This window comes from Symsagittifera roscoffensis, chromosome 10, assembly GCF_963678635.1.
Source record: "Symsagittifera roscoffensis chromosome 10, txSymRosc1.1, whole genome shotgun sequence".
Lineage (NCBI taxonomy): Eukaryota > Metazoa > Xenacoelomorpha > Acoela > Convolutidae > Symsagittifera > Symsagittifera roscoffensis.
Genome location: NC_087071.1, coordinates 25,937,745 through 25,955,193, shown reverse-complemented (window position 1 = coordinate 25,955,193; position 17,449 = coordinate 25,937,745). Strand labels below are relative to the sequence as shown.

The following is a 17,449-nucleotide window of genomic DNA, read 5'->3' as shown; positions in this document are numbered from 1 at the left end:
CAATTTTTAAAGAAAAGAACAAGGCGTCAGTCGAGTGCTACCGCCCAATTAGCCTCTTATGCTCCGCCTCGAAGGTCTTCGAAAAAATTATCTTTGATAATATATACCCCAAAGTTCAACCTTTCCTGGAAAACGCACAATACGGCTTCCGGCAAAAAAGGTCAGCAGTACTACAAATGGTACAATTTTTGAGCAAAGTATATGAACTCTACGATGACAAAAATGTTCAAACACTATCAGTCCTTTATCTAGATTTTTCTAAAGCCTTTGATAAAGTTCCTCATAGTATCCTAGTCGCCAAACTACGGAACATAGGTCTAAGCATTCAAATACAAGACATAATACAAGACTATCTAACAGATAGAATGCAGTTTGTGAAAATCAATAAAAGTTCATCAACTCTGAATGAAGTAACTAGCGGTGTACCACAGGGCTCAATTCTTGGCCCTCTACTTTTTATCATATTCATTAACGACTTTCCCAAATGCATTGAGAATTCAGATTGTTTTGGCTATTGTGACGATATGAAGATCTTGTCTACTGAAGAAATTCATCTGCAAAAAGACACGGCAAATGTTGAAAAATGGTGCAAAGAAAATAAAATGCCGCTGAATGAAGATAAATGTAATTTGTTAAACCTCAAAGGGAAAATGGAAGTTACACTATTTAATACAAATGTTGATACCGCAAAGACCCAAAAAGACTTAGGTATTTTAATGTGTGACAACCTTTCGTGGTCAGTAAATGCTGAAAATCGCATATCAAAAGCAATGGGAGCTTTTTACAAAATCAAACGAAATATCTCGAAAAAAACATCATTAAAGTCAAAATTAAACTTATACTGCGGATACATCGTACCAATCATAAGCTATGCATCGCAAACATGGTATCCGAACAAAGCAGAATTAAGACAACTAGAAAGAGTACAAAAACGAGCGACATCTTGGATTACAAATAACTTCAAAATGAGTTATACTGAAAGACTGAAATTTTTAAAGCTCCTTCCACTCTCAATGTACTTTGAATTACACGACATATTGTACTTAGTTTCACTACTAAAAAATAAACATGACATTGATTTGAATACAATTATTCATAAAAACGAATCACGAACGAGACAAGCAACACGTGGTGAGATTGCTGTTCATGCAACAAGACTGAAAAAGTCAAATGAAAATTATTATATACGTTCTAATACGCTATACAACTACTTTAGCCAAATTGTGGACTTCGAAAATCAAGATTATGACAGCCTGAAAATATCTATAACAAACACGTTTTGGAAATTCTTCAACAGAAATTTTGCAGAAAACAACTTGTGTATGTGGAGAATTCTTTGCTGGTGTGGAAACTGCAACCCACCGGGAAAAATTATGAACTTATAAACGAGGGTTCAAAACCCATGGAGAAATCCTAAAGCCTACACTACTACTACTACTACTACTACTACTACTACTATATCGGGGCAGTTCAGCCCGGGGGGGGGGGGTGAGGACCTCCATGTATTAACATAGGTTATACAGTGTCCGGTCCTCACCCTATGTTTTAACATAGGCTATAGATTTGCCAATGTATTAAGATAGGGAATATGTTTTCCAATGTAATAGGATACCAGGTTTCGGATGGTAAGTTTTTTTTTCGGCGCCCGAATTTCCCATGTATAGAGTTCCCTATGTTTAAGAATTTCATTGTAGGTAATTAGGAACTCATTAAGGAATAGGATTCCTAATGTATTACGATGGTAAGGTTTCAGATTGTAAGATGGTAAAGTTTCAGATGGTAAGTTTCGAAAAATTTTTGGCACCGGAGTTTTTTGGAGCTTGATTTTGCCAATTTTCCAGATTGTAAATGTTTTCTTAATCAAAAACAACATACTGTTAATCCAAATGTAGCATTTAAAAAGAGTTTTTTCAAAAAAAATTAATTACAGAGAAAATAAATTAATTCACAGCATCGTGTACAATTTTACTACATAATCTCTTACAAATTTAGAGGTTTAGTGTGTATGCCATCACATTCAACTTCCCGTTTAGGGTAAAAATAGCTCAGTCCTTTTTTAGTTTGTTCATAAGTTGCGACTGCATGGTTAATCGTTTTAAATCCTCTATTCGTTGACTTCTAATTCACTGCCTCATCCAGTACTTGTCGATACTTAGCCATCGGTCCATCTTCTAGAGTCTTCTAATGCACGTTTGTTCAGACCTTTACTGCTAAACTTATAATTTTGACTTTTACTATCGTAACAGCAATAGGTTTTACTATACAGGCATAACATTTCGGTGCATGTGAACTCCTCCTTGAACAATCCTGGTTCTCTCTTGTCATGTTTCTTATGTTTAGAACAGCAAGTACGGGTGAGGACCGGACACTGTATAGCCTATGTTAATACATGGAGGTCCTCACCCCCCCCCCCCCCTCCCCGGGGCTGAACTGCCCCGATATATATTACTCAAACAGAACCTGACTAAAATTTGGCTTAGAAGAACTGATGTTTGTCGAAACTATCGAAGATCTTGGGTTTACGGTCTAGCACAATCTAGATTGGAAATATCATATTGACAGGAAAGATTACCAAATGCATCAAAATTTTTTAGGTTTCTATGCCGAAACATTCTCCATTTTCTTTGGCAAGTCAACGAATCAACTTATTACACTACTCACTAATAGTTTCTACTCTTTTGTATGGATCTCCTGTATGGTCGCCTTCGACATCCTCTCTGAAGCAATTAGAAGTTTCATGTGTGTTTTTAAATGGATTTGTTCTGATCATGATTATGTTTCAGCCCTTAAGACCCAGTAGCGAAAAACATTTCCTAGTAACAGTGTCCCAATTATATATTGAAAAATTTCATTTCAGGAATACGCTGTTGTCTAAATACTGCTACGTAACCATATATCTATATTACCTATTTCGCTCTTTTGCGCACACTTTCAACTTGTACTCAGCTACGCTTTTTACTCCGCGAAGATAAAGATCATGTCAGAAAAGTTCTTTCGTGCATGGTCACTTTTCAGCACATTCGGATTTGTTCATTCCAGCCTCAGAAACCGACAGGGAGTAGAAAAATGTGGGAAACTTGTGGACAAATTGGAGAAAAAAATCAGAATGAGGCTCATTTATTTAAAAATATTTCGTTATTACCAGTCATATAATAATGTAGTGCATTTTCTACTAACAAAGACCCAATTATATATTAAAAAACTTCATTTCATTTTTTCTTAACTTAGAGGGGTATAACCGAAAACACCCAACTTGTGTCTGCTTTCGGGTGCTGAATCAGTAATTTCACTTAAATAATTGATTCTTGAAACAGAAGTGTTTTCAATAAAATCAAGGAAAAACAAAAAAATTAAATCAATTGACAATATACAGCAGATTTTTATGCTACCCTGAAATTTTCTACAATGGAATCGGATAATGCCTGTACCGGCAAAACAAATAAAGTCAAATAACGGAGCTAAATGATTATTGAAATCTAATGGATCTAAGGGGGAGCGTGAAATAGAAGGCACGTTAGGTGGTTTTGCTGACGGATAGTGAAGTGTGAAATAGACGGGATAATGGTTAAAAAAAACTCGGTTCCAATCCATACATTATTGTTAAACCTGTCGGTAAAGAGGCGATCAAAGATGTAACTTTTACTGTAGCTTCAATATCAGCGCTCTGCTTCTAAATTTGTAAGTCCTGGCCTCTCTTTCCTACTTTGCATCGCTTTTAACATTAAAAGTTAATATTAAGAGTAATAAAATAGTGAAGACACTTATTTAGGTCAAACTTTTTTATTGTCAGGCAATAGTCTTGAAATATTGATGCACTTAAGTATAATGCACTTTTGGAATTCAAATGAAATTCACCTGCTGAAAGTGACGTAAGTAGCACTCTTCCAATACCAACGTGGAAATGGCGCGAGAAAACGTAAGCGATATCTAGTTTCGAAAACGGAATTTGTTTTTAAGATTTCCCAGCGGAATAAAAACCCTACCATTTGATCCAGTTTTCTCAAGTTGGGTTCAAGTTTTCAAAAAAATGCCGCTGATAAAAAGCTCTGGAAATTCAAAGAGCTTAAAGGGCATCTATTTTCCTTGAAATTCGAAAGTTGAGGTTTTCAAAAAATTCAAGTGTTTTTTAGGTTTACCTGTGTTCATGACTCTTTTCCAATTTTCGATCGCCTATGTTTGCTAGTGACCTGGTCATTGATCTTCCAACGACGTTGTGGGCTTCATTGTGTTGCGGTCCCAAGATCTGACATGTCCGGAAAAATTCCAAAAAAGCTGTCTGGTGGATAACGGACAAAAGTTACCTTAGTCAACTAAAAATGCTGAATTTGTTACCACTCATAATGTTTCTTCAACTAAATGACTTTCTTTGGTTGCTAGAATGAGTGTTGAAACTGAGTCCAATCAAATTTTTTCACAACTAAAAGTGAAATATTGGGAAGAAGTCCCGAGGTTTTTTTTAAGAAGTGAATTGAGAACAGTAAAAGCAAGAGGAAAATTCAGGTTTAGAACTTGTAGAATGATACTCAAGTTGAATGAATTTGTGAATTTCACTAAATTGATGGGCTTGAAAAACATATTTTTGAAGATAATCTGTAATTATGTCAATCTGAACTTTTTACAATTTAACATCTGCTGGGAGCAATCCCATCAGCAGTAACTGTGAATTCTATTCTACTGCAGCAACTTAACTACGCTCAAGCCATCATCTGGACTTTGTTTTAGGTGTTGCCCGACGGGAGTATCTGCTTTACGGTGCTCCTCAACCCTAGTGGTAATTTATCTGACCGTTTGGCCGACATAGATGGATTCGCATCGGTTACATTCTAATTTGCATACCTTTTTGGATTTCAGTTCACTAAAAGAAACTGATTTTATTGACAGCAAAAATGTTTTGAATTTCTGCTTAGTGAACACCATTTGCGCGGCGGTGATATCCCGCACTTTCTTTGCAAACAGCTCAGTGCGGTTACCTCGATTTTGAATCATCAGCATAGGATAATCTGCTATTAGAAGACATCTGTTAGTCACCCTTGCTACTGATGTTTTTATTCTCCCTCAAGAGGCTCAAGGGGTTTTCGAGGGCACAAGACAACGTACACCGGAAGACACGGCGAAAAGTTCTTTAATCACTCTTTTTCTACTGAAGGGGACAATATTATTTTATTAATCTAGAAACGCAAGATTTTCCGATGCATTTGTTGTTTAAATAGTGTACTGTAAGTGAACATAAATTCTGTTGGCGTCTTGAAGCACTTTCTCAGGGTTACCTTTGATTGTCCTCACTAAATCGTCAACATAGCGGACGAAAAGTCATTTCTTGCGGTTCTACCTCATTTTCGCTAATCAGCATCTGATTTATTTCCGCCCTTAATGTAATATCAGTTCAAGCATCCCTCACACTCTACCTCTTTTGACCTATAGCTAACTTTTTTTTGTTGCATTTCTTTTTAATTTTTTTGTGGGTGCAATCAAATAAGGAATTTCCAGTTTCAGTGCATGTTCATACTCAATGAGCCAAAGATTTGCTAAAAAACGGCCAGATAGGCGCCCATGGCTAATCCATCTTCTTGAATAAACCAAGTTTCATTGCACCTAATATGAACCAGGCTGACGCGCAATATTTACTAATTTGTTCATATTCTTCCCGTCATTGTCGGTAGTTTTTCCTGGTCTTAAAACAATCCAACCGCTTTATCAATTGGTTCCTTGAGTAGAACATACGTGTATTAACGTTTAACAGCAAGAGAAATTTTTTTGTCATTGGACTCCAAGTTAGTATTTTCTATGATCCTACTGGCACCCAATGAGTTTGTTTCAATAATGGACCCCTCGAGACCTTCTAGACATTTAACTAGATTCCTGTTAAAATTATCTTAAGAACTTCCAGGCAGTGATAGGACCAGTCTCAGTGGTGTGTCATCTTTGTGTTTTTTGGCCAAGCCATAAATTCTGGCGGGTTGTCCACCTGTTGACCCAAAGCTATTGTAGGGATTTTTACTAATTCCGTCTTTTTTTTCATGGCCAGTAGTTCTTTATTGATATCTTTTGCAATCTTCAAGATTATTGAGTCAGTCATTGCTTTCCTTTCACTGAATTGAGTCGAATCATGCAACGCCACGTTTTGTTTCATAAGTTGTTTTCCTAATTACATAGAAACCTTCTCCTTTTCAAATGGCACTTCCACTCACCGATTTCCCTTCAGATATATCCTGGCCTTTTCTTTGACCTTGTGCGATAGTCTGTTTCAACCGTTTACTGTAGGCTCATAAAGAGTTACCCCAGGGACTTTCCGAGGTTGGAGATCTGAAACGAAGGTTTCGATATCAGCAAGAAAAACTGTCCCATGAGTTTATCCATGACCGGATGTTTAGGCGCCAATGAAAAAGTTTGCGGACTTCATTGTGGTAACTATGTTATCGATGGTTGCCACGGATATCTCACTTATCTGACCTATTGGTCGGTGGTGCCTTTCAGCCAATTTTTCGAGCTTCTTTTGTTGTCTTACTTTACCTACCATAGTTGTCTTTCTTCCTCTAAGTGTTGCGTATCTAGCTACCGAAGGCCATAAATCGCTTTTGTGGCCGAAGGTGTTTTTCGCTTTTGTCCGAGATCTGCTTATCTCTGTTCTGAGAATTTTATTTTGAAAAAAGTAGACCGCTTGGTCAGAAAAAGAAAACAGGTATTGTCATTTCCCAAACAATTGCTAAAAAACTTTACGAGTTGACGGCAAAAGATAAATTTGACATAACCAGAGGCGTAATCCTGAAATAGTTTCCAGTGTTTTTCGTTTTAAAGTCCATATCAACATTGGAGTTAGGGGCAAATCTGTACTCACTACTGCAGGCCCCGAGTAATAAAACTCACGTTAAACAAACGTTAACAAAAACTCACGTTAAAAGTTAAACAAAAAAGAACTCTAACCCACCCTCCTCCTTGAAGCCTTCTTTTCTCCTGGTGACGGACTTCTTCGTATTAGATCGAAGTTTAGAACCGCTGGCAGGTTGGCCTTCTTTTTGATTTCAGTTTTCAGTACTCAGCAGCTCTCAAATTTTAGCTACTAATATTTTAGCAGCTCTCGTGCCGCTTTCCTCTCCTTTTGTGATATCAAAATTTTCGTGATGGGTATTACCAGAGCTCTCGAGCTGATCAGTGACTCTTGATGTCAGGTATGCCACTTCCCCGACAATAAATAAGTGCGTTGATTCTTTGCTTCTTTTATATTCCAAGTAAATGCTCGATAGAGCAGGCTCGGTAGTGAATTGTTCGGTGGCTGGCAATCTTATTGCTGATCAGGTCGTACCAAACCTGGTTGTCCCAACTGAGAAGCCCTGCTGAGTAGGTTTGATAATGTGTTCTGAGTGTTGACTGTGTTTGGGTTTAAAGGTAGACCCGGAATCGCAGATACTGAGTCAGGAAGGGCTTTTTTCCCTCGTCGCTTAAGTAATCCAGACTGTGATAAAGAGCTGGCAGCATAAATGATGAACATTTTTACTCTTCATGATAGAAAGTTGGCAAGAACTACAATGAAGAAAAATGTTAAAACAATGAAATTTAGTATATCTTTTGGTAGATTATAACATTATATTGGCTTGTCGCCTCTGAGTGTCAAAAAAATTACATTTATGCAGATCGATTTGGTTAAAATTGTATATCGAACAAACGTTTTCGCACATCTTTAGTGCATCTTCAGGTTTAAAAATCCAACAAATATATAAAGAATGATCAATACTCATAATAATGTGAATCTCTTTATTATTCACAAAAATAAATCATCAAATTGTTACAACATCTTTTGTGCAATCAAGTTTCAGTTCCAGCCGAAGTTATTCTGAGTGTTTTTTCTTCAGTTCGTATAAACATAAGGGTTGGGAGCAAAACTGTACTCATTGTTATTCAGGCCACGACGAATAAATTTCGTGACATAAAGCGAAACAATCAAGTCAAACCCACCCTCTCAATTGAAGACTCCTCCAGTTTTCTCGACACTGTCCACAAGTCTTCTTCTTTGTGTTAGGTCGAAGTTTAGATAGAACCGCTGTGAGTTTGTTCTTATTCTTGAGTACAATTCTCAGCGGGTTCAGTTCCAAGTCGGTATCTTGACCAAATTTCTGGTTGCCCGTCAGCAGCTCTGGTTCCGCTTTCCTCTTCTTCTTGTATATCAAAAACTTCGTGATTGGTGTTAACAGAACCACCGAGCTGATCAGGTGACTCTTGATGTCAGGTATGCTACTTCTCTGATAATAAATTTAGCTCTTTTAATATTCCAAGAAAACTTTCAATAGAGCAGGCTCGGTAATTATTCGAACTTTGGCTGCCATTCGTATTGCTTATCAAGTCTTGCTACACATCTGCTTGTCTGAGGATTCACGGTGTTTGGGTGTAAGGATAGACCCGGAATAGCAGATATCTGGGGCAGGAATTGCTTTTTTTTCTCGTCGTTTAATTTTTGCAGACTAGGATGGAGAGAGCTGGCAGCATAAATACTGAATATTTGGACTCTACATGATAGAAAAGAGTTTGAACTGAAAAAAAATGTTGAAACAATAAATATTACGATCTCTTATGGGTACACTTTAATTGTATATTAGCTTTTCGCCTTTGGGTTTTAGAAAAATTACATTTTTACATTATACCTTAAAAATCTAACTCATTTTTTGGTCAAAAATCATTAAAATTGTCAAATCCATTATTCATAAAAATAGTTTTTTAAATTTTGAATTAATATCTATTATGCAATCAACTTCAAAGTTTCCCGCCAAAATTTTTCTGATTGTTTTGGTTGTTGTTCCTAATTTATTAAGTTCAAATTTTTGGTTAGCTTTTTAATTTTACAACATGTCAGTTTTTAAATATTTTTTGATATTTAAGCCACATTTTTTAATTTTGGAACTATAGCTTCAATGTCTATTTGGAATCATAGCTTCAAACCATAGCTTATTTGGAACCATAGCTTCAATATATGACTGTATTCTAGCCAGGGTGACCACTTGGTCTGTAATTACAGACCGGTCTGTAAAGTCTGTAAAAAGTCTGTTTGTTTTACATTGGTCTGTATTTTATTGCTGGGCAAAGTTTTCATTGACATTCTGCTTTAATCAGGGTTCCTACCAATGTTAAATATGTTTCAGATATGCCATGTGTCTTCTCTCAGCAGATGCGAGAAAAATACCGATGGGCTGCGGCTGTGCCCGGTCGGCCGGAACAGGCAAAGTGCTCGTTAGACGGGAAGTTGATCAGTGTGCGCAATGGTGCGATTCAGTTGGGGCAACATGAGAAGCAGAAAATCCATATCGATGCTGCAGCGGCGCTTCCTAGACAACCTTCTATTCGAAACTCGCTGGTCTCCGCTGTTGACGACGACTCAGGGCGGTTGAGAGCCACATTTTACCACGTTGTTCGAATTGCTTTGGATGGTGGCTCGTTTCGAAGCAGTGACTGTGTCCCGAAAGCGTTCTTTGTATTCGGTGATGTTTCCAGATTCCCGTTTTGCCAAAATTTGTTGTGGGCGAACCAAGGCGCGATATTTGCTTGTTCACGCACTGGCACCATTCGCCCGTTCCGAGGTCATTGATATGTTGAAAGGGAATTTATACGGAATACACGTGGATGAAAGCAGTTATCACAACAAAGTGAGATTGGAATTTTTGGTCGTTCATTTCGACCACTCAAACGAACGTAGACCGCGGTACTTGTCAACCATTGAGCTAAACGTTCAGTTTGATATTAACGAGTTTTTATCTTCGCCATCGAACACCCAGTCATTGCAGTCGCTGAGGTTGGTAGACTCGAATTCCCTCTACGAAGCAACTCTCTCTGTGCTGGACAAATTTAAACTGGAACTTATCAATTTTGCGTACATTATGACAGATAACTGCAGTGTCATGCGTGGTAAGCTATCTGGCTATATCACAAAAATGACAGAAATTGCCCCAAATATGTTGTCACTTGAAGGATGTGGATGTTCAAACTCCTTTATTGGGTTTATACGGTTGCCTTGGGAAAATGTTGGAACTATTCATGAAACTACTCAACAGACTTGGCCATTCTCTCATTCTTTCTCCAGCAGGTTATGTTTCAAATTTGTATGACACTAAAACCGGAAAGCCCCTAAGATTTCCTAACAAATCATCCGCGCTCCATATCACGGAATACGAACATGTACAAGTTGCTCTGGATCAACTATCCGAATATGATCTTAAAGCCATACAACTGCTCTGGTCACAGTACAATGAGCAACAGCTCCATCGACTTCTTGACCGATTTTCGCCGTTTCTTCTTTCTCCGATCGTTCGCAGATGCTATATTATATATGAAACGCAGAGTTCCGACAAGTATATCAGAGTTCTGGGTAACCTATGCAAGTACGTGCATTGCAACGGAGTCAAAGCATTAGATGAGCTTGCTAGTGTTCGTCTGGAACACACCACTGAAGCTTCCCTTGACGCCATGTTTACTCAGTCTCTCCTTTCAACCTCTCCCACTCTTCGCCGTCTCGTGCAATCAATAAAAATAGTTATTCCTCATAACATCATTGTCGAAGCCGGATTTTCGAAAATGAAATTTAGCGAGGGCGTTTTTCTACCAGGAACTGGCGCTGATCTTTACGACAGTCTAAGATTTGTTTCTGATTTCTTCGACAGAGAGTCCTTTGAGAAATACATTCCGTCCCAAATTCTTCTGAATCAGATGTCTGCAGCAAGCCATCTTTATAAGGAATCTGAGAAGCAGTGCATGAAAGAGGAAGACAAATTGAAAGTGAAAAGCAACGAGTTGCATCGGCAAATTGTTATTTACCAACGGAGATCGTCAAAAGTCCTCAAGCGCGAACTGTCAGAAACAGAAAAAGAATTGCCAGAAGCCGAAAAAGTCCTTCAAAATATCAAGGAGAAGAAAGAGCGACTCCAAAACGAACAAAGGTGAATTAATTCCCGATCAGATGACATTTCAGCGAAGATTGTAAACGTGATCTTGAAATAATCATTTTGTTCTTTTTTGTTGTAATTTAAACTATCATTCGAAATAAATTTTTTGTGGAATACTAGTTTTTGCTGCGTATTCAGGCTAGTCTGTATTTTTTCACGCCCGAAGTGGTCACCCTGATTCTAGCCTAGGTTACTGCTGTCTGTAACTTGTAACAAAGTTTTCGGACAATGTCCTATCCTTATGGAATAAAAGGGAATAAAACGTATTTCACTATGTTTTTTCTTCGTTCGAAGTCATCGTTGCTAATTCTTCAGCTTCATGCTGTTTTAATCTTATACGTGTTGCGTTGCTTGTGAAGTGCAATGCAGTTTTGCCTCTTTAACCTTCGAGAATATTTGAAGACGAATTTATGAGCGTAATGAGTCTGTAGTTTCTGACTGATTGTTTGTCTACGTTTTTTGCTAGGGTTTTATATTAATTAGTTGCTCAAATAAGTGACTAAGTAAGATGTAGTTTTTTGGCAGTGGCATTGATTCAACGTGTTGACGTATACTGAAAAAATCATAGAACTTAATCGTATAATCCGACCATCGTATAACGTCTAAGCGTACATTTTGGATTCCGTATATAAATGTATGTATAAAGTCGCTCAACGTTTTGTTTTGCTGCTCGATCATTTTGATAACATGAGCTGCTCCTAATATCAATCAGTCTTACAGTATTCAATGGAAAAACCCTTGTCTCACAAAAAAGCGAATTATCGTTTTCGTATAGTTGTATAATTAATCTTATAAATGTGATTTCTATATTCTCATATAGCATAAGGTTTTTTCGTATAATTTGTGTATCGTATAACGTGTACAAAACACAGGTTTTGAACAAATGTTCAAGTGAGAAGAAGGTTCTCGACGCAAGTTGCTTTGAATGCAAAATGTCTAGCCCGCCCGATTTTTTGTACATCACTTCAGATCGAGGCAGTCTTGAGCTTCTTTAATATCCGTTTTGTAGAAATCACTCTTGCTATTTTCAGTATCATAAGCTATCACGGCAGAAATGGGGTTTCCTTGATGTTACTCGCTAGTTCCTCCCTTTCAAGCTTGTTAGTTTTTCCTTATTTAGTGCCACATCTGAGCGCTGAGCTTCAGTTGCAAGGGAGTTGGTCAAATTGATGTCAGTCGAGGAATTGTCTCCCTCCTTGCTGATTTTTATAGGAGCGAAAAGCCTGTCAATTCTAATGGCTTCACTCATTTCATTGTCATTCATGCGGTTATAGACAGTACTTTCAAAGACGATACCTCTCTTAATAAGATATAGGGTAAAGCTGATATTAATTTCTCTTGACTTGCTTGTCCTATTAAATCAGTGAAAATATCATTTGGAGTACTATAAGGACTTTTTACTGGTGCACTGTAAATGCATTATGCATAGGAGTCGACATTTGTGTTCAAATAAGTCGAGTAGTACCATTACAGTGTCCATTTACTTGATAAGGGGATCGATCGATTCTGGAGTATTTTTGTTATAAGCTAGGGTATTGCAATCGGGTACTAGACTTTTTTCAGTAAATAATTTTGTTCACAGGACTCTTCTGGACTAATCCCTAGTGGTACCTTGTTTCATAATATATTCAATTTTCTTAGCCTTCTGGGTCAAATTAGCCTGGAGGTAACGAGTACGACTGGGACGGCAAAGGTTCTGGTTTCGAATCTGACCAGGACTTTTTATGAATTTTTTAAACGGAAAATATTCTGTTTCAGATAACATTGTCGGCCATTTATTTGTCTGCTTATCTGTTGTTGGCTTAGTTGTCAGATGTTGGAATCGTTTTATTTTTGCGGAGCGCATTTTTCTTTTATGTTGCTTTTAGTGTATGATTTACTCCTACAATTTGTAACCTTGATTTCGTAGTTCCTTCTATTTTTTTGTTTGGCTTGAAAACTTTCTTCGGCCTAAGTTCTTTCCGCCTAATTTTTATCAGCTTAATGGTCTAAATTTGGGTAATTTCAAAGGAATTACAATTGTAACACTCCATTCCGCACTGTCCAAGTTGGTTGTACGCTTACCACTCGGTTTGTTGAAATTTATTTTTTTTTGTTGCCGAAAATTTATTCAAAAACTTCTACTGATTTTCATAAAAGGGATATCAATGGAAAAACTGGCTTCTTCTCTGTGTGCCTGCATACTTCCTCAGTCTTTTTTTATACCTCACTCATTTGTCTACAGCCTCAGAAAAGTCGATGGGCGAATATTTGACCCATTTTTTTCGTGTTCTCGAAAACTACCTCTCTCAAATCTGAGTTTTTGGTTTCAATGAATAAAATGGTTTTGAAAAGTTTCCCTGAATAAGCGGCTGCGCCTTCATTTTTTTTACAGATAAAGTTTTTGCGCTCGGAATAGTCAAATTTTTTATTTTTTGTTAGTTTTTAAAGTTTTTTCGAATTTTCTCGAAAACTACCCTGCCAAATCTATCTGAGATTTTGGGTTCAGTCGAAATTGCGGCAGTTCAGATCCGGAAGAATTGGGTTCTTCCCGCGAAGCACAGAGTTGACGATATCTGTGCTCTTCGTTAGGCAGGTTTATTTTCGGTATTGCATTTCATGAATAAAAAACCAAGATTTAACTTTTTGAATTTAAAAGGCACTTAGTTGGCGTTGTTCTGATAAATACTGAAATGTTTTATGATCAAATTAGTAGTTATTATCTTTTTTTCTTATAATAACTACTAACTCATTTTTTTGCTGAAAGTTTTAAGGTATTTCTCGGTATTTCTGTTAAATAGATCGTTACCGTTTTAAGTTAAATATTCAATTTTCGGAATAAATATCAAAGACGCATCAGAAGTAAAATAAAGTATAAGAGATGATTTTTTTTGTAGGAAAAGTTCAAGTAAGACAGTCAGAAATAGAATGTTATGAACATATTTACATAACTGTTCAACAGTCAAAAAGAGAAAATAAAGAAAAAGTCTACTTATAGTTCAGAGTGCGTGAAACTGGAATGGATATGAATCAGAATGGAAATTATGACGTATTTAGGAAATCAACACCATGGAAATATGTTTTTGTTTTTTTTTAGAAATAGTTTCAACCACCTGAGTGACGCAGTGAGACTGGCGCTCCTGTACAAAAGAGGAGGCATCTATATCGACTCGGATGTAATATCAATGAGACGGATAGATTTGAACTCACACTACTTTGCAAGAGCTAGTGGGGGCATGTTCAGTGAGTTGGTTTTTGTCTTCTGTTAATTTTATACCTTGATTGTCATTGCTGGCTGTGTCTCGTTTTGTGCAGCTTGTTTCTTTTTGTAGCCATTAATTGAGTGACACTTTTCCAATTGCTGCTAGGCAGATAAGACGACCGGACATTTAAACGACATTTTAAATGATCTGTTGGAATTTAACCTGTTTATATTTCTCGGAAATACAATTGAAGAATGTGTAGCGTCATCATAAAGCTCACAGTTGTCGTCTGTTGATCGGAATCGGACACTTTTCCAACTATCTGTTGTGGTCATTGTTTAAGAGTTGTGTTTACGCCTATAAAGCGGAAGGTTGTAAACTCTATTTTCAAAGGTTGAAGTGTGTTTTTCAGGTTTTTTTTGAGGCATGTTTTCTATTCTAGGCCTCCTCGTTGGTTGTGTACAAAGAGGAGCTTAGCCCTTGTGAAAAAAGGTATCGGAACGCTAACATTTTATTTATAAAATGATGTTTAACACTTCATTACAACATGATTTTATTTAGATTATTTACTTCAGCCAACCTTTGTTTTTCTAAAATGTCTAGAATTATTATTTTTCGAATTGTTAAGGTTCTGATTTGTTGTCAAATTTGAGATGTTTTCAAATGCTTTTGTATGTAATATGAAGCTTTGTTCCAATGAAAAATGTTGACCGTAAAATTGTATTTGTTTTGGATCTTTATTTATTATCTCACTCATTTTAGGCTCATCAGTGCTCAAATCAGACACAGCGAATGAGCGGCTACTCTATACTGCAATGAGAAAAGGCGTCTCTGGTTACAACTCGTACTATTATGGATCTATGTTCAAGTCATTCCACCAGGCGGCAACCAAGTACTGCAGACAATGGAGACCAATGATGCCATCTGAAAAGAGGACGGATCCAGGTTCTTCTAAGATAGATTGGTCCTTGGAAATCGGAATTGTGAAACAAGCAAGTCGTTCTTAGCGTGAAATAAAAAAGATATCATTTTTGATGCAGGTGTCGAGTTAAAACGAATATTTTTATCCGCTAAAATGTGTTATCGAGAAGCATATATAAAAGAGTTCAGACATAATATCTGTTGGCTTTTGATGACCTTTTGATGAGCTCCTTAGCATCCCTGATGTTATGATATTCGAGGTCTAGAATTTGCATAAGAAGGATCCCCGCGCTCAAAATAAAGAGGCCTTTCAGTGATTGATTATTCACACTAGCTAAATATTGCACTGTTTCGCGAATGGCCTTGAATAAAGACAATGATGATATCGTTTTCAGGGACCAGTCTATCAGAGTTGTACCTGAATCCAGGCAGAGTAGATGTTTGTGTTTCGGATAGAAAATGGAAGATTTACGGTGTGTATAGTTTTTTCTCGTCATTATTTCAGAACAATAAAGCATAAATATATATTAGTGTTTTCATTGTTTCTACGAATCAAACGATTGTTTTTCATTGTTAACATTCTTGGTACGCTTTTCAGAGTTGGTTACATCTAAGAAAGATAAAGATTAAAGTTGGAGAGTTTCATCAGGAAATTTTCATCGTATAAACATCTTGAAATGCAAAGTGCGTTAATGCAATATCTTTTTTTTCTCTGACATTGCCGTGGAAATAATCGGTCGCTATTTCGGTTTTCATGAGTACCTGTCTGTTGGTTATTTTTTTCGCGAGATGAAACATCTGCCAGCTTCTTTAGCCCTTAATGCAGGATGTTGATACTCAGCCTTATGATTCTCACGTGATTTTGATCTTACTTTGGATATTTCACAAAAAGCATGAAAATATGCATGAAGTTTATAACTTGAGGGTAATCAATAAAAACAAAGATATCTAAAAGTGGCGTGATTCGACCAAATACCTTTCAACAGATTCAAGTGTCGTGATTTTCTAGTCATATGATTTTAATTGTCGTTTGCGTCAACTATTGTTCATGGTTTGAGCTGAAAAGAGTGGCGTGACTTTTATATTTAGATGCGTATGTACATATTTGCCATATTTGATATTCAATTTTTTCATAAATTATGTTAGTATTGTTTTGTTAAAATGTTTGCTGTGATGAAAAACGTCAATGCAGTCGTATTTTCTGTTGTGCTTTAATGATTCTTGGTTTAAATGTCCATAGTTTTTTTCTCATTCGCTTCGTGATTTTTTCTGTGTGAACAATGTGCTGTCGTAGCATCAAATTTTGCAGTCAGATTTTGCAGGCAGACAGATGATATAAATGTACGGCGTTCTTTTTTTCGTTCATTTCGAGTTAGGCTTTGTGAGATTAACGCCAGAGTCGAATGGAACGATAAACATTTTTCTTTTTTGTTACTTTTAGTGTATGATTTACTTCTGCTGCGGGTAATTTTACTAACCTTGAGTTCGTATGTTTTTTTTTGTTAGCTTAAAAATTTTAATCGGACCAACAATATTTCTGCCTGTTTTTTATCGGCTCAGTGACCTAATTATGTGTCCCTTTAAGGCAAGCACAATTTTAGGCCCTCACTTGAACTTTTAAGGTAGTCGTATTTTACCACTCGGTTTTTTCGAAATTTCTTTTTTTTTAAAGTTTTTTACTTTTGTATTTTTCGGCTAATAGGTTTTGGCTTGTGATATATCGGCTTAGAGGCCTCTTTTTGGGTCGTTTGATGAGCAAAAAGGTTTTACGTAAACTTTTTGATGGTAGATTGAAATTTTTTTTTGTTGGAGTTTTGAGTTGCTGTAAAAAAGCAATGTTTTTTCGGCGCAAAGTGCGTTTGCTCAAGAGTGGCTTTGTAAGTTTTTTTTTCGATGCTTATGTTACATTCAATTGCTTTACTTCTTGGCATATTTTCTTGAAAGGGATTTTTTTGAAGACAAAATTAAGAAAAATGGAGGAAAGTTTTTGGTAGAGCAATTTTCTAACTGGTAGTTTTTTTCTATGGCTTTTATCTCCATTTCTGCCGGTCATGCTATGTATTTGATGTATCGCAAAGAAAGCGAAGCGTTGCCTCGCATGTTTATGAAAAATTTATAAAGGTGACAGAGTTTCAGTTCCAAGATTTCGGATTTTTTTTTCAATGTTTATTATTTTTTGAATTTTCGATTTGTCGCTTTATCTGCAAGTAGTGATATTCCGATAGTCTGTTGGAGTTTAGAATTCCTAATGATTGAAACAGTATATGAAATTCAAACAGATTTAGATTGCCATCGATTATTTTTGGTTATATTCGTTTTTCTACAAAGAATAGTAATCTATTCATGGCATGACTGGAGCATAGTTTTTATATATAGTTGATAATCATTAGATGTTTTCTAGTCATATGATATTATTTGGTTTGT

The 17,449-nt window shown here is 36.6% G+C and overlaps 1 protein-coding gene across 1 annotated transcript in view; it reads left to right on the top strand.

The window, feature by feature from the left end:
* LOC134855269 (uncharacterized) overlaps positions 1-17,449 on the top strand; it is a 67,214-nt gene that overhangs the window by 44,987 nt on the left and 4,778 nt on the right. Inside the window, exons 3-5 of the mRNA XM_063871744.1 lie at positions 13,999-14,144; positions 14,867-15,049; positions 15,421-15,498. Of these exons, the coding sequence (XP_063727814.1) occupies positions 14,087-14,144; positions 14,867-15,049; positions 15,421-15,498 (319 nt within the window). The 5' untranslated portion in view covers positions 13,999-14,086. The remainder of the gene's footprint in view (positions 1-13,998; positions 14,145-14,866; positions 15,050-15,420; positions 15,499-17,449) is intronic.